We start from the raw sequence: 18,071 nt of genomic DNA on the forward strand, positions 1-18,071 counted from the left end.
GGGCTCTCATGTGTCACATACAAATAAAAACCTTGGCGAGCATAAATACCCTGTCAGTGCCCCTTAAAAACTTCCTTTTCAGACATACTGTATTAATCATGTTATCACCTTTAGAAAAAAAAACATGGAATCATAACTTCTGCAGTACGTCTAATCAGCTTTCTGCGGTGCTGTCTTTCTAAGCTGAATTACATAAATAATAATAGTATTGAGTTGCGAGCATCCGTATGATTATGACACCAATTTTTCATCTCTAGAGATTCTTAATTTTTCTCGAGTGATTAAATGCTTCGTAAGCACAGTCAGTTATTTTTATTTAGGCTTTAAAACAGAAGTGACTCTACGGTAACTTCTGAACTGGGAATGTCACTATTTATGTAAAAATTCTTCACTGCTCATAAACTGATTCAATCTGCAAGGTCATAGACATATGTCGTCATGCAGCCCTGCTTTCCTCTCAAAAGTATTCAGATCTGTTGGTCTTTGGCCAACGGCTGCCCTCTGGTGGTCCAAAGGGCCTCAGTTGTGACGCTTGCACGCAACGCTATCAGCACCTTGTGCAAGAGGAATTTAGCTTTCCCACACGTGGGTTATCAGCAGGTTATCGGGCCCCTGCCCCCTTAGTCCGCACACCTCAGTGGCATTTTGTGCTAGTACCTCCTACTTCGTTTCTAGCTTTCTCGCTGGGTCTTGATAAGGTCGCGGAACACAACAAAGAAGGGCGACATTTTTTTTAAAATTTTATTTCAGCGATTATAAAATGTAAGAAAGAGGAAATGATCTGGTTTTGCATCACATACTAAGGCTATGAGAGAGTGTGAAGATTTCCAGAGGAAGAGACCACCTTTAATGTAGTGAACTTACCACTACATTACAATTTATGTAGTGGTGTGCTCCCTATGCATCAATGTTATTCATTCGTATGCTTATTTCACATCTTTAACTCTAACTGTCTTCTAGGTTCCCAGCCTACAGACTGGGACAAATTGGCGAGGGGGGGAAAGTCCCCCCTCCCCCAAATTGATATACATCAGTTAAAAGTTTAGGTTTTGGTGACATAGCAAAGATTGGGTCGACAAAATAGATCTGTGTAACATTTCGGCCGTAGTGACATATCTCAGCAAACCCTCACCCTTTGCCAGCCGTAGCCTACCGACTCCCTCCCTCCCCAAGCCCGATCCATAAATCCGCCCCTGCCTTCAGATACCCCAAATGATTAGCCACTTGTTTTTTCGCTGTAACATTTCCGTATAAACCTGACTTTTTTTCTACAAGTTCCAGTATTTGTATTTTGGCTTTGGAACAAAGTGGCCTTCACAAAAGTTTTCTTACACACTATTCAGCAGCAGTAGAGGAGTGAACTTTATATCTCTACGAGCAGTTTAGTCTACCAGCAGTCCAAGCTCAGCGATGGGGCATGCACAGTGCCAGCAAGCCTACGTAATAAGTGCCTATATCCGTGCATATAATAATAATAATAAAAATTCGAGGACCCCTAAGCTTTTCTTACGAGTTGTGAATGCGAAAGCATGAACGTTGAATTGAATAGCATTGAGTGCTCCTTCGAGCTTTGCGGTGCGAGTATTGGGGCGCCGCCATGTTCATCGGCACCAAGAGGAGCCCCCGCTCCTCTCCCCCCATCAGCTCTTGAGGCCTCTTGCGAGCTTTTGCCACCGTGTTAACCGTGTTCCTTCCACCGGTGCGGGGCCGCAGCGCCATGGAGTGGGGTACTTTGAAACTATGCAGCATGTCTGTTGCAGACTACAGGCTGCGCTCCATTGGGACGGGGGAATTTAGGTGCTTTTGGCACACGGCTTCAAGAGCTGAGAACACCAGTTTGCTCCATAGAACAGTTAATGCTTTCACAATAATAATTCTTTATTTCCACTAGACTTGATGATAACAATCAAGGGTAAAAGCTGCATACGCAACTTGACATGCCCTTGATCGCCTACGGTGCGCGGCGATGAAACGCAACAAAAATAAAAATAAAAAAAAAGCAGAAAAATAAAAGGCATTGGGCTTCTCTCTCTGCTGACATGGTCCTGCATTTTTGTTGATGTAAAGATTCTATTGACATGCACATTGGGCTCGTGTGTGCAAGCGTAGATATTTTGAGGCTCTTTTGACATGTGCATTAAGCTTGTGTGTGCAGGAATGGCCCATACATGTGTGAATATTGAGACATGACATGCACTTTGGGCATGTATGTGCTGGCATGGACGTTGAGACTTTGTTGACATGTGCATTGAGTGTGTATGTGCAGGTAGGCTGTGCAGACATGTGGATGTTGAGGCTTTGTTTCTCTGTTTGATTTGTGCACTGGGCATGTATGTGCAGGCGTGGCCCCCCTTCAGGTGCGAAGGGGCAGCGAGCCAACGCTGAACCGCCTATCGCCCCGCCTGTCGCCCGTCTCTTCGGAACCCGACCCGACCAAACGGTGGTCGGCCGCAGTTGTTGTCGATGACGTCTCCCTCTCCCGAGGGATCAAGGAGGTAATCCCCATTGCTTCAGCACCACTCGTCATCTCTTGTTTGCTCTGCATAGCTGTCATTGCATAGGGTAGCAAGAAAGAAAACACTTTTAGCATTTGCCAACCAATAAACATGTGAGGACTCCACTGTGTTCCTTGGTCTTGGGTGTTCACAATGACAAATGTAACTTTAGATATATAAGGACAGCTGTGATTTTCAGAAGCAGAAGGCACTAACTCAGGTTATGCCTATTCCTTAAGGTTAAAGCTATTTATATTACACTGACAACTGTTGAAAGTTGAAAAGCTGAGCATTGGTCATCGGGGATTAAAGTGCTATGGCATGTTTTATCAAAGTGTGCCAAGTCAATACTGCTCTCTTTAACATCAGCCTCTTTTTCTGGAAACGTGTCATCTTATCCAGTAATTCTTTTTTTTTTTTTTTTTCTTTTACAAAAATATATGGCCAACTTTTGTGAACAAACTAATTTAAGACCCTTTTGTTTTTGGAACCCACAGTTTTCGAGGATAGTTCCAAAAAAGGATTCTATAAACTTTCTCAGTTCCTGTAATATGCTTTCTTGTGTGCATCTCATCACACTTTCTAAAATTCATTAAAAAAATTGTACAAAAAAAAAAAAAAAAAACCCTTGATTTTGTTTTTGTAAAATTTTCTAGAAACATGAAGATGGAGGCAGCAGTCTTTTGCGATTACGATCTCTATAGCTTTTCTTTGAAGGTAACTGGAAACCTGCAATTGCTGGTTGCTTTGATTAAAATGTCTTTTCTTGCACACCTGCAAGAACAAGATGTTTTTCAGCAAGCAGAAAAAATTTGTATGATCAGGAACCATAATAAGTGTGGCTCTACACAGATTTTTCTGGAGTGAAAAGGTGCAAGAAAACAGCAGTTAAGCACTAGGGGTCTAGTCCCTCATTCAATTTCGCTGCTTCACCTCTAAATTGTATATCATTTACTCCACCATCACACAAACTGGTATTCTGAACTGACCAGGTTACAATTCTGTCCCGTAGAATTTGACTAGCACGCTCTGCAACAGACGGTGCGATCACGTGAAATGTTGCCCGAGTGCTTACACTTCCTCGTGATCGTGCCCACCTCAGAATGGGAGCCACTCAGATGGGGAGCACCCGTCTTCTCCGGGAGAGCGTGGTGACGGCAGTGGAGAGGAGAAGTCTGCACTCTCACGGATATCCAGGGGCTCGGGACGGCTCTCCATCCTCGGCAACAACCCTACCATGCTCCGCTGGGCGGAAGCAGCCGACCGACAGCTCTACAAGGTGACTTGCCTCGTATTAGTCTTCGCTTACGTTGGCGATCGTTGCTCATGTGCGGTTGTCGCTTATGTTAATGACTGTCGCTCGGGTGTGGTCAATGTTTATGTCTATGATCATTGCTCATCTGTAGTCCCGCTTGAAATTTGAACGTTTTGGTGCGTTGTTCAGTTCCAGGACAGCAGAAAAGACCCCCTGGGCAGTGCCGGCTCCTCTCCAGACAGGGACAGTGAGGTTTCGGGAGGCAGCGATGAAAGGTGAGGAGGGCGGGTGCTGTCGTTGGCACTTTTGACCGATGATGACGGCGTTCCAGCTCATGTTTTTGTGGTGCCTCACACACTTTTTTTATTTTTTTTAGGGATAATGTGGTTGTGTTGAAGAATGAGGCAGGCCCTCTGGGGATTCATGTTGTCCCCGAACAAGGAACGGGGGGAAGGTAAGCTTTTAACAGATTCATGTAATGTTTACTTAGGAGTCCCTGATTTGAGGCCAATGTCTTTGATATAACAGTATAGTAAGTCACATTTCACTCCTTATGCATATCTTCTAGGTTCGTACTACAGAATTTCGTACAATTGTAAATCTTTAATTCTGACGCAATGCTCTTATTTTATTGGTAAATAGGGTGTGGTGTTGTATTTCATTTAGAGAACATGCACAAAAATTGTTACAATCGGAGCAGTGATCTGCTATGATTGATAAGAAGATTGGAAAGTTTTAAGAAATGGCTAGAGGACCAACTCGTTCATAATGCTTGCCAAATTGTACTATTAGGTGCCTTACGACACCATCTAGTTCCAGCTCTTGTGATGGAGCACACACTAGCACCTTCGGAAATTGCTCTCTGCAGTCCATCTGAAGGTTCAGTTATTAAAGTGGTAGCTTTATAGAACTAACCAACCTCAGGTAAGCAAGAAATGTGTAGGTTCATCAGACTGTCAATGCTAAACAATCTTGAAAAAAACCGGCAACCAGTTCCAAGGACCAAACCCCAGTCACCAGCATGAAAGCCGAGTGCGCTGCTGACTGAGCTCCAGACCCAGCGCACAAGAACGGGAGAAGCAGAAGCAGGTGGTGTGAGAAAGCATGCAGAGCTGAGAGACGTGGAAAGGGCAAGAAAAAGAGGAGCAGAAAGGGGGTGTAGAAAGGAGCACGTGGAACGAGGAGTGAAAAGGGCAAAAAAGCACTTTTTCTCTCACTTGGTGATGCAGAAAATTCAATGTAAAGGCTTTGTGTCCACCCACCCCAGGCACTGAAAAACTAAGTCATTCTGCCCTAGGCAGCACCCAAACTAAAAGCCCCACCCACCCGCCCTATAAAGCTACTGCCTGTAAATGCATTTGGCACAATGACCAAACATGTAGCCCCTTTTTTATACAGCACACACTGTTTGTATGGTTGAAAAACCGGGTGGTTCCAGAGACGTGCATGCATGTATAAGATTTGTTGATATATCTTCTCACCATACACACATGCCCACATAACCTTTAATATGGCCGCCGAGTTCGAGCAAGTTCTAGCTCTCTTTAGCAGCGAGGCTGTTTATGGCCAGGGTTCCATGGATTTTTCGTGTGCATCAACAAAAACTCAAGTGCTGAATTCAATGAAAAATTGCTTCATTCTATGCAAAAGCTTATATGTCTCATCATATTTTACACCACCTGAGACTAGGTGGAAGAAACAGGACGACGTCTCGAAAAGTTTGAGACGTCGTCGTGTTTCTTCCACCCAGTCTCAGGTGGTCTAAAAAATGGTAAACTTACACCAGCTCGCCTGCGCCCTAACTGTTTTTTCATGTCTCATCACTTGGAAATGCATTTTCAGTAGATTAGTTATCAATAGGCACCATTTTTCAGATCAGTAGACTCTCAGGTAGATAATAAAGTTTTCTTAATGCCGCTGTGCGACCTGCGTCGGCCATGTCTACGCTCGCACCGCCGTCTCTTTGTCGTTGTTCCAAGTGCTTGTGTGCCTAGTTTCCTTTCCTTCCGCTCTCCCGGGGTGGCAGTTTCAGCGCGTGTCTACTTTTCGCCAGGTGGCGGTCCCGTCGCACGTGTCTGGTTTCCTCTGGCTCCTCGTGGGAGCAATAGTTCATACCTTTGTTCAAAATTCTGTGTCACGTCTGTGTCGTGTGCTAAACAGCTTCACCGGTCATCCAGCTTCACTGAGTGGAATGGCTCATGAATTCTATTTGGCCATGAGTAGGCTTTACGGTGACACCATAGGCTGTTGCCAAATCAAGAATGGAAAGCTTACACTCGCAGCAGACACACAACTCCTGGATCGCGTTAACTTTTCTATGCTGGAGTTCAACATCTTTTCAGCTGAGCTTTTTCCATTTTTTGGTTTTTCCTGTAATTCTACTTGTTTAAAAGGGAATTACTGATATCTGTGTCTCGCTAGAAAATCTTCAAGTGCTTAGGAGTGTAGCTAGGTGCTGTAGAAGGCCTACATGTCACCGTTCTTGGCTCGCTCCCAGGGACATGGGTTTGGTAATCCAAGGCATTGAACCTGGCGGCCGCATTGACAGGGATGGCCGACTTCAGGTTGGCGACACCATTGTCGAAGTCAACGGCCGCAGCTTGCTCCACCTCAGTTTCCAAGATGCTCAGCAGGTGTTCAAAGTAAGTGCTTGTTCTTTCTGTTTGGACAGAACGAGCGGGTTGGTATGGATAGTAAACTTGAGGAAGAAAACGTGTTTGTCCGTCCTTTCTCGTTTTCTTCCTCAAGTTTACTCTTTCTGTTTATTTTGTTATATAGGTAAACATAACTGTTATGTACCAAGTGAGATGAACACATCGTAGGCTTAAGCGGTGTCGTATTATAGGCTTTTGCTATGAAAGGTCAGCATGAGAAAAGGCCGCTCTGGTTGGAGGCGACTCAGTGTTCGAATGCACTTGCCTGGCACGCAGAACCCTTGCCCGTACGTGCTCATGCGTCCGCACCAGCGTAGCTTCGGGGTCGATGCACTACAATAATGCAGGCCAAAACGACTAAGCAGTAGGGGCAGACACATGCACATTCTGTTGAATGTGCATGCACAAAAAATATTCAACTCTTTACATCTTCAACACTCCTCTAGCATGAAAATATGTGATGAGCCATGCTAGGGTTCGTCATGTACTTTTTGTTGTGGCTGTTAACTTTAGCTGCTCTGAATTCTAATTTTGTAAAACCAGAAAGCCAAGCTTGCTCGTCTGACCCTCATCCATGTCTAGTTCTCAGCAGAAGAAGCATATCAGTTGACATTGAAATTTGAAGTGAATGGACAGATATAACTCACTGTGTGATTCTTAGAGGTCAACTTCATAATACACAACTTATTTGTAGAGTGGGCCAGTATATCGAGACATACTTGAGCAGCTTTTTCTTCAGCTTCCCTCGTAGAGAGTCTGATTCTTTGTTTGAATTTCGCTTCTTTCAATAGCACTACACTCCTCCACTAGTCATTAAAACTGGATATGGGCCTCAATTGTAAAAAAATTGGTGTCACCTTTCAGTTGTTTTGTCTTTCTTTACTTATCCGAGTAAATTTATTGCAAAATAATCTGCCTAATTGTTGTATAGAACCTTTTGTGATTTACGATACCGAGCTTCATTTTTGAAGCTCCAGGCCATTAATAGGGCTCCGTGTTTTCGAGGTTTATTTTTTCCTTCCAATTCGGGGGTATTTTTTGGGCGTTTATTTTTTCCCACAGATTCGGTCTTTTCTAGTGTCTGTTTTCGGCGTGGGGCAAAAATATCTGCCCTTATTGGGGCATACATTTAGTAAACAGGACAAAATCGTGGGATTTTCTAACCTCCACGGAACCTGTGCATGACCCAGATTGTTGGAAAACGTCCCGCCACCGTTCTTACAAGGAAACGAGATAAGGGGAGGGGGGTTCCCGGAGAAAGTCGCTGCTTCTCGGACAGCTTGGTGCTGGTCGTGCTCCAAGTCAAGACAAAATAAAGCTGTAGTTAAAGATTTCTTTCCACAAAGCTTGCGTTTCTTTTTTTTTTTTTTTTTTTTTTTATTTAGGGAAAGCTTTGATTCAGTGGTTTTTCGGATTTCTTTCGATTTCGATAAAACCGGTCGAGGGTTAATTTTGGGGTTTTCTGGCATGTACCAAAAACACGGAAACCTATTACAGCGTCTGAACTTCACAGATTCGACGTGCAGCTAGGTTGTTGTCAAGGGCTCTTCACCCCACTCAAAACGATGTGGTTGCTGTAGTTGTAGGGCGTCCACTGCCAATGTCGCCGAATGCTCGAAAAAGAAAATCTCCCAAACCAGCCGCGGTCTCCTCAGGATTCGATCCCCGGGTCCGCCAGTCGCGAAGGGAGCGCGCCACCACAGAGCCACGCCAGCTGCTTCGATGCAGCGCCTAATAAAGCGCAACCGTTGACGACGGTTGAGCGTGCAAGCATTGTGCCACGCCGGCAAGGTGGACCCAGCTGCGGCGACGTTGCATCGCACCACTCACGTCTCGTGCGGCGTTGTCTGTCGTAGGGCTTCTGTGCGTATAAAATAAACTAGTGTGTTACTTCTCGAGCAAACATTGGAGACGATACGGCACCTGGAACGCGTCTTGAACCGGCCGTTCAAGGCAGTTTCTCCACATAAGGCTCAAGGGTTCGATGAGGATGTTGCAGCTACCATAGCCGTGTCTGCACCGTAAATCCACGTGGGACTGACCCTTTTTTTTTTTCCGCAGGAGGCACTCAGGGCTCCGGAGGTGTGCCTGCACCTCTCGCGGCGAAGACGGCCACGGCTGGCGTCCCCCTCCGGGCCCTGTCCGTCCCCTCCTCCTCCCCTCCCCACGTCCCCCCCCTCCCCTCCCACCGGGAGGAAGGCTGGGAGGGTCTCCCATCCCCTGCCGGAGCCCGCCCAGGAGGCCACCCCCGCCGGCGTGCCGGAAGACGGCAGAAGCCGACGGGATGCACAACGGCACCGTGGCCTCCACAAACGGGCTCGTGGAGGGAGAAGAAAGAGGTGAGTGTCCTCGGTCGCATTAGGTTTGTGCTGAAGTGCCCTCCTAAACCTAAAGGGGCTCTAAAGTGGATTCTGAAATAGTTTTTTTTATGGTGCAAACTTAACTTACACTTCCTAAGCATCCTAGAAAACCAAAATTTACAGTGATGTGTAGCTTTTTCTTTTTTAATAAAAAAATCTATTCAAACGTGTCAACATGTCCATTTGCCTTAAGTGCCCCAGGAAACCGAAAATTACAGTTGTGTATGGTCTTTTCTTTTTTATTAAAAGCGAATCCAAACATAGTGACTCCTCCTTTTTCTGAGATTTATCTAACAAAAAGGGCTGTGTCGCCATGTTTAGTCGCATTTTCTATAAAGGAAAGGACACGCACGATTGTGATTCTGGGTTTTCTGGGGCACTTGGTACACATTAGGGATGCCGCGAACTTTTTTCGAATCGAAGTTTCGATGATCGAATCAAGCGGTTCGAAAGGTTCGAAAGATTTCGATTTTTCGAATTGTCTATATCGTAAAATTCGACGGAGGTCGAATTTTCGAACTTGTTAAGCTAAGAAGTTCGACACTTTTCGAATCGTCGAACTTATTACGCTAAAAAATTCGATCTTTTTCGAACTTTCGAACTTATTGCGCTGCAAGGTTCGATGCTTGTCGAACTTTCGAACTTGACTGACCAAAAAATTCGATGAATTTCGAACTTTCGAACTTATTTATCAAGAGAATTCGAAAAGTTTCGAACTTTCGAATTCTGAAAAGTCAGAAGTTCGACGAACTTCGAACTTTTAGGGTAAAAGTTCGACGTTCGTCGAACTTCGAAAGACCGGCGGACGGTTTCATTTGATTTCTAGTGGGGTACATTCGTAATTTTTTTTTCTCGAACTTTTACACGCGGTGCTGCGTTCCTTACGAAAGACAATGTCGTTTATTTCAATGTTCTGGCATGCTTAGGTTTAAAGAAATAAATCCCCGAAGGGGCGAGGAAGGACGACGGCTTTTTGACGATTATCGTTTGTGCCAGATTTGAAGCACGCTGCAGCCGGAGCTATTTATGGTAGATATGTTATACTTTTTTAGGAATGATCTATGTATAGCCTAGGTAAGTGCCGTCTTAAGGTGTGATTATTGTTATTCAACGTGAGTTTCGAAGAAATGTCCAAACATGTATCTGCATGCAATTATGACCTAAACTTGATATTTATTTTCGTCTAAGTTGTTTGAGGTATCGCATTTAAATTAACACCACAGACAGTACATATAATTGCCATCTGCAGAATACAAAATAATATATTTATTGTTTTTTCACGTTAAGGAATAAATTAACTCATGGGAGAAGATTTCTAATAGTGTTCAAGTTCAGCACGTCATTAAAAGAAAACTTTTTTTTTTTTTTCGCTTCACGTTCCTGGGACGTGTTTCTTTTAGCCTGTACACATTTTGGTAAAAGAAACTTGTTTCGAAGTTCTGAACCTCTGAATATGCAAGAATAGAACACTTCCGACGAATTCTTGATAGTTTTTTTTTTCCTCCTGCTTTTCATTCCCGCATTTATTCTTTTTTTTTTTTTTTTTGTTACTATTGGCACAGGTGTTTAGGTCGAAAAGACAGCTTTGAACTTCCGAACCACTAAGCATGTGACGAGCAGTGCCTTCTGACAACGAGTTTCTAACAATGACCATCTACGCAACCTTTTATGCAGTGAAGAGCGACAGTAGCTATACATATGCATAAATAATTTCAGATTAAAATAAGCTCGACCACGCCCTCTTTCCCCGTATTGTTTTCTTTAACAGTCCGAAATACCTGCAAGGAAGAAAAGGAAGCTGAAGCCCCCCCCCCCCGCTACATTCTTTCCCCCCGTTTTTCCTCTTCCGACGCCACTTGTATGGTAGAACGCTCCTCGACCTGGAGTTGTTTCCAGGTCGAGGAGCGTCTTTTTTCGAGGCGATTCCTCCGCCCCAGAAAATAAACCTCCAGGACAATTATAAACTTCACCGGATCGGATTACTACAAGCGTGCAAGGGGTGGCGAGCTAGTTTGCCAGGTCGCTTCAAGGTTTTTCTGAGCCTCAACCTACTGCTCGCCCCTGGCCGTTTCGAACTATATGAGTCTCGTAAAACAGTGTGTTCGTGCAATCACTACTGCATGAAGCAGGTTAAAGAACCCCCCCCCCCCCCCCCCCCCCCCCCGGGGCTGGCGGTCACAATTCTGCACTGGCAAATATTCTAGCACGTCCGAGACACTCGTCGTCTCATTTAATTGCCTGACCAACTTCGCAGAATCTAGCGCAGAATCTAGATATCACATCCTAACTTTTCTAAACTTGATTTTGTGAAAACCAGTGAGTCGTGAAAACGTTATTTGAAACTGAAACTGTGGAAAAACTTGAAAATCGGACTTCGAATTTTGAAAACTTGGATTAGAAAGAAATTCAAAATCTTCGAAGTTTTTTTTTTTAATATAGCGTTAAAAGAGAATCGAAACCTTCGAACTTTTCGAACTTTATGCAAAAAGAAATTCGAAACCTTCGAATTGTTCGAACTTCATGTCTATAAAAATTCGAAGCGTTCGAAGTTTTCGAATTTTTTTTACAAAGAATTTCGAAATCTTCGAATTTATCGAACCTGAAGTCAAAAAATATTCGAAATATTCGAATTCGAAATTTTAGAAACCGTGAAAGCTTCGAAATGTTCGAATTCGAAACTCCGCTGTGGTCAAAAGTTGCGAATTTTTCGAAATCGAACCTCGGTCGGTACAAAAATATCGAATTTTTCGAAATCGAACCTTAGTTCGCTTCGCAAATATCGAAACCTTTCGAAATCGAACCTAGGGTGGTTCGCGACATCCCTAGTACACATAGGTTGGTTTGCACCATAAGAAGATGATTTATAAAAACACTTCAGTGCACCTTTGCAGCTGTTAAGCGCTGAGCAATTACTCCTTTGCCAGGGCAGTCTGAGTACCTTTCCTAGGCCTGAGCTGACCAAACGTAAATCTTCTAGTTCTGCATTAGTATCCTAGTTTCAGTATGGCTACTTCTAAGTCGTTCACTTTTTGACCATCCACAACCTGCTATGGAAATAGTCGAACTGTTAAGGACATTCATGTGCCAGTTTCTGAAAAAGATATCACTGGTACAGGAGCATGTTGACAAGTGGCAACACGAAGCTGGCTGTTTAGACTTTTTTCTTTTTTCTTTTTGGTAGCATATAGCATTTTTTACAGTGCTGCAACGGGTCATAGCATTTCGTTGCGGTACAGTGGAAGGTCAAACAGAGTAACACAGACCCTCTATAGTCCGCATAAAACTTTACTCAGGTAGCTTTGCTTGTGGAATGGCTTCGGGTGAAGGGTGTTCCTTTCCTCGGCTTCCAGCGGGGCTGAACAGCAAGGTGGCCACGGTGACGCCCACCAAGAAGCTTCCCCCTCCCCCGCCTGCCCCGCCTCCCCCTCCTCCCCCGGCGGCCACTCCAAACGGCCGGGCGGCCGCGTCCACTTGCCTGAGCGTGGCCAACACGCGCAAGATGGGGCGCAAGGTGCACATGAAGCTGGTCAAGGGCCCCCAGGGGCTGGGCTTCAGCGTCACCACGAGAGACAACCCGGCCGGAGGGAACTGCCCCATCTACATCAAGAACATCTTGCCCAAGGGGGCGGCCATCGACGACGGACGGCTCAGGCCGGGTGACCGGCTCCTGGAGGTATGCACCCGTCTCTGCGTTCTATATCTGTGTTTGTTGTCCACATTCAATGTTTGTGTTCGTTGGCCTCATTCAGTGTTTGTGTTCGTTGGCCTCATTCAGTGTTTTTATTCGATATGTATGTTCGATATTCGCGTTCTATGTCCGGTATGGATGTGCATGTACGATGTGAAGTTCAGTGTATTTGTCAGATGTCCACATTTTATGTCTGCATTCAGTGTCCACATGCAGTGTCTGATTAACGTCCATGTTCGATATCTGTGTTTAATGTCTGCTTGCAATGTCCACATTGATGTTGCAATAAATGTCCGTGATTGAGTCTGCATTAATAGTCTGCGGACAGGTATATATATTTTTTGGAGCACAAATAGCCCAGGCTATTTTTTTGTTGTATACCTAACTCCATCATCCACTTTGCGCAGCTTCTCAGCACAGGGCTGTGTGCTCCAAGGAGCGGACTTGCATGCATTGCTTCTAAAAGGTACAAAGAATGTAGCACTCCCTTTTCATTGAGCAGAGAGAATGCTCCAAGGTTAGAGAGACCATTGATTTTCATATTTATTTATTTATTTATTTATTTTCCTACCCTCATGGCCCAGAGACTTCTTTGAGGGAGGACACTTCCCAAAAGGATCAACTTTTGAGCCTCTGGCTTAACGTGAATGAAATTTACAGTAAATACTGGGAGTTGCGAGACAGAATGCAGTGCAAAGTTTTATCTGTGTACATGAATTGTGAAAGAAATTATAGTTGTTTTTATCAGGAACACACTGACATTGTTTAAGAAACCAAGTGTTAAAAAACTAATATTATAACCAACATTTTTCTTCACGAGATATGTAGCAGAATGCCTGGAGAGTGCAACTGTGAAAACAAAATTTCCAGAAATGAACTTGGTTTATGCTAACATTGCATTGAAGAATGAAATAATGTTTTTGCCTTTAATTTCGTGAACAAAATCTTAACTGTTTTATAAAAAACATCCACAAAGTAAAAAAAAAAAAATGGTACAGTTACACTGCCCATTAAATTCCAAACAAGAAAGAAAAGGAGAGAGCCCTCCTTTTGTCCTGTTACCAAATGATAGTTTTCCTAAAGTGAAATTTACGTCAGAAAGTGGAATGAAGAAAAATGGGTTGAAAGCGCTTGAACCTCTACCTTTTCCTTAGCATCGGTGGAGTGAAAATAATTAATAAAAAAAAGGGCTATGCAATGTAGACAAATGAAACTTTCTGGGAATACTCTCTAGAAGTTGGTGGATGTAAACGTAGCATTTGTTTTTAAATCAACTTTTTTTGTGGAAATTCTTTTCTGATGCGAAGTGGTCCCCCCTTAAGCTTCCGGGCTTTGAGAGTATTAAAAACTAACTTGCAGTTGGAAAGGAGAGAAAGGTTCAACTACTTCTGGTAACAATATTCCATAAGGCTTCATTGAGCCCCCCAGATTGTCATTGTTGTTCTGATTGAAGTTATAGTATCCCCAAATTTCATGCAAAAGTAGCTTATTTTGCAATTCTTATTGGTAGTACTCTGCTTGCCATGCAAGGACGCAAACAGCAGGATCTGTTTCTATGAAAGGTTAAATTACTTCTGAGCAAATACGGTACATCATGCGACAAGCAGACATAAACCCATTTACATTTTCACGAGGATGCTCCTTTTCCGAGAGACATACGTATGTACCGATTTCTGCGATGCCATTTTGGCAGCATCAATATCACTATACTACACTTTCTACCACCATAAAACCGTACTAGCGCAAATGTCTTGGAGTCTTTTTTATTTGTTGAGTAGCGAATATAATCAAATTCTTTCAACAGGTGAACGGGATCGAGATGACGGGCAGGACGCAGACGGAAGCAGTGGCCATCTTGCGGAATGCCCCGCCCGGCAGCACGGTGGAGCTGGTAGTCTCTAGACAGGAGCCCGATCCTTCTCCCAGTCCCGGTCTACCCAGGGAACTGGTCAGTTGTTGGCACAGACTTTCTCGATAATAGTCACCGCAATAGTACTAATTTCTGTTGAGTACAGAGTTCCTCGAAGCTAATTTATTCGATTGCATTGACCATTCTCCCAAGATGTAGCCAGAACAATCCAGTGCAAAGTGGTGTGAGGGCGTGGCACAACACTGTTGGCGCTAGCGGGCGTTTCACGGGTGTCTCTCTTTTTTGCACGTTTACTAATTTACACGTGTACATTGGTGTGGGGCTGCAAAGCTAGATGCGAGATCACCGACGCAAAGGACGCGAGAGCGCCAGCATAAAGCGGGCCCAACGAGATTCGTGCGGCGGCTTAAAAAATTACGGCTTATGCCAAGCCTGTATCGCTCCTTCACCATTCCGCCTGAACAAACGAGGGCCTACCCTGCCGCGTGCCCCTTCCGCTTTTCTGCTTTCTGGCCTAACAAGCACCCCATCCCCATTTTTTCTTTATTATATCCAACTTTTTATGCGGGTGCTTGCTTGGTATTTTACGGCATAGATTGCTGTGGTGTCAACAAGCATCCTTTCTACGTCTTCTTTTCCACTGCAGCCCCCCGAAAAGGCGGGGGACGAGGTAGGCATCTTCCCCTGGCGCCAAAAGGAGATAGTGACGCTAGACATTCCTCTCAACGACACGGGCTCTGCTGGCCTCGGGGTCAGCGTTAAAGGCAAGACGTCCACGGGTCCCAGCGGACCCGTCGACCTCGGCATCTTCGTCAAGTCCGTCATCCACGGGGGTGCTGCCTCAAAGGTGGGTGCCTGATCGCGTTGCGCCCGAGGAACGTCAGATGCCCGTATTCCGTTCCATCTTGTGATAGACTGTGGCAGATGCTACGAGCCGTCCCAGTCAATCCGGTAGTGCGAACGTGTTGCGCGACTACACGCCCCGAGCGTCACGCAACACAGACGCGGCATTGGACTGGCTCCGACAGCACACAGTGTTTTCTGCGGTTCGTTGTAAGGGGGAACGGTGCATATCTGTCAGTTGCAATCGCAGCCAAGATACTTTCGGACACATTAAAAAATTCTCCAACTCCTTCCTGACCATGGGGAAAATGGCTGTTATGTGTGACTCTTTGCTCAATTTGTTTTCCTGAGGATGCTGTTAGGTTTACAATAGGATGCCATACTTAGAATTGAAGCTGGATATATGATGGGCTTTTAAATGATGCAAACATCAAAGCAGAGGCTCGCATTCTTGCACGATATTGTCATTCATTGAACCCAATTGTTTTCCAAATATTGGTCTAACCTGGGTAAAAGTATGGCTAAGTCTTAAAAAAAAAAGAAAAAGAAGTGCCAAGAAATTGGAAATATATGAAATGTTCCCCATTTTCACACAAAAAAGCTCCACGAAAACTAGAGTTCTAGCTAAAGTTTGCCCCCATGACTGACATGCTTTTGGGTTAAGCAGTTTCTCAATGGGGTGAAGCAAGGGTCATCAGAACTGAATCATGATGATGTGGTTCTACCATCAGACCCACCGCTGCTACCCGAGTTCGAAAAATTGACGAGATTCTCAAGAATCGCCGCGCTTGCTAGTGCGTGTCGGCACCGTGGAAGCGGCTACGGTTGTAATAAACGAGGACGTGCTGTCGGTTTCACTCTGGGCTTAAAAATTGCTGACACGTGAAAAGAGCAAGAAATACGCAGAAACCAGAACTTTAGTCTTCAAACTACCCACAAGGTGGCACAGCAAGCGTGAGATCTCTGCAGGAGCTTTCAAAATTGCCTTTGCACCCATCAATCACGGGTCATCGACTTATTTTTGCCTATTTATACAACAACCTGCATTGATCTTACAGAAGCACTAAAGTCGGTTTAATATTTTTATTTTGCATTTGCAACAAATGCCAGATTTCTTAGGCGGTAGTACCATCTGATTGTTCTAATTTCAACGGATTGTTTTTTACCCTACAAATTAATTACAGAATGTACCGATCATGTCATCCACGCATGACAGCAAGAAAAGTGGGAAACACACTCATTATATGCTGGACGGCCACGTCAGATATTCAGTTTTAGTGGTACGCGCTACATTTTGTTTGTTGCGTTAAAAGAATATATATAATAATAGTAAATCCTGCAAAGAAATCTGGTTGCACATTGAGACATCTAGGAAAGATACCTCGTCGATAATTGTTGGATGATGTGTGACTGCAAGCAATTCTAGTCGCACGCGGTTCTTAAATATTTAATCATGTCACGACCGTATCTGATCAAATTGGAAACGCCTAAAATCTGTCGTGCATGAGCTGGGCACGTGCTGCGTGTATGTGTGACCTCTAGAAGTAACGTGACTTTGTGACATCATGTGAGAGCAAGGTGTTGCACGATGTAACTATGTCACATGACCTTGTGACGTCACGTGACATTGCGGCGGTACAGTCACATGACGTAGCAGCATTGCGTGATACCCTGACATCAAGGTCATATATAAGCACTCTAGCCCCTGGGGCTATACTGCTTATACGACAATGACCCGCGCGTCATTTGAGTGCAACACTTGAGCATAACATGTCGCTTTCCTCATGAAAACTGAATACTATCACAGACTCTGCGCTAAAACGGACGATGAGAAGCCAACTCGTCTCTGAGCAAGCTTCTTTCTCCCTCAGGACGGGCGCTTACGGACCAACGACCAGCTGCTGAACATCAACGGCACCTCACTGCTGGGCGTGACCAACAGCCATGCCATGGAGACCCTGCGCAGGGCCATGACTCAGGGAGAAGGCCCCAACCCCAACGCCATCACGCTCACCGTGGCTCGCCGCGTTCCCTCCCAGGACGTCGCCGAGAATCTCAGGTGCGTAGAAGACTCGATGGTCCCCGCGAGCATTAAGGAAATCTTTATCTCGAGAACCAAGATGGAGGAGTCATTGACTGGGTATGTTAATGCGCCGCAGCTCGGAGCACGTAAAGCAAAAACTTGCACTGCAGAACTCGGGGATCCTGGGTTCAATCACCACCCTGCTTGTTTAGATCTGGTCGAGAATCGTACCGGCAGGCAATTGTGTATCGCTACTGCGTGATGCACATTAAATGTTCTTGGCTAGCAGTAGTACTGTACTGGCTAAATTTTCAGCCTACAGTGGGGACAGCAGACATCCACCATTGCTGACTTACATCCCGCAAACAAATGCATAACACAGTTACAGTTAGAATCAAGATGGGAGATGGGGGTTCGAACAATTTGCCACATTGTGGGGCCCGATACTTGGGGCTGGAAAATGACGTAAGTGAAAGTGGCGGTCGCGGGTACCGTTATGTCGTTGGTGGTTTGTTTTGACCTTGTTATTGTTTTATTTTCAAACCATTGTGTTTTACATTGAATGTTGTTGCTGCTCTGCAGGTTCGAAGAGGGCTTCCTGTCGAGCGGAGACTCCTTCTCGGTGCACCTCCGTTCGGACTCCTTACTCAGCTCGGACTCCAACGCCGCCTCCTCGTCATGCGAGAACCTCTCCGTGTCCGGCGGTAGCGGCAATGGGCGCACCCCCGACCACTCCACCAGCGGGAACTCCGAGAACACTGTCGTCTATCTTCCGTCGAAGCAGCAGCAGCAGCAGTTTCCGATACAGACGCACGACTGTGAGTGCTAGGTGTTCGAATTAGATTGGATTGTAGTGGCTCAACTTCTTGCTTCAGGCGATCAC

At 45.0% G+C, this 18,071-nt stretch overlaps 1 protein-coding gene across 1 annotated transcript in view; it reads left to right on the forward strand.

Moving 5' to 3' along the window:
• Positions 1 to 18,071, forward strand: part of LOC8024131 (partitioning defective 3 homolog) — a 117,790-nt gene that overhangs the window by 73,860 nt on the left and 25,859 nt on the right. Inside the window, 12 exon segments of the mRNA XM_042294063.1 lie at positions 2,341 to 2,495; positions 3,598 to 3,774; positions 3,940 to 4,025; positions 4,127 to 4,204; positions 6,248 to 6,392; positions 8,466 to 8,575; positions 8,577 to 8,743; positions 12,115 to 12,437; positions 14,257 to 14,400; positions 14,969 to 15,169; positions 17,037 to 17,224; positions 17,771 to 18,006. Coding sequence (XP_042149997.1) covers positions 2,341 to 2,495; positions 3,598 to 3,774; positions 3,940 to 4,025; positions 4,127 to 4,204; positions 6,248 to 6,392; positions 8,466 to 8,575; positions 8,577 to 8,743; positions 12,115 to 12,437; positions 14,257 to 14,400; positions 14,969 to 15,169; positions 17,037 to 17,224; positions 17,771 to 18,006 — 2,010 coding nt within the window.

The sequence above is a fragment of the Ixodes scapularis genome, unplaced genomic scaffold (assembly GCF_016920785.2).
Source record: "Ixodes scapularis isolate PalLabHiFi unplaced genomic scaffold, ASM1692078v2 PGA_scaffold5__190_contigs__length_132052651, whole genome shotgun sequence".
Lineage (NCBI taxonomy): Eukaryota > Metazoa > Arthropoda > Arachnida > Ixodida > Ixodidae > Ixodes > Ixodes scapularis.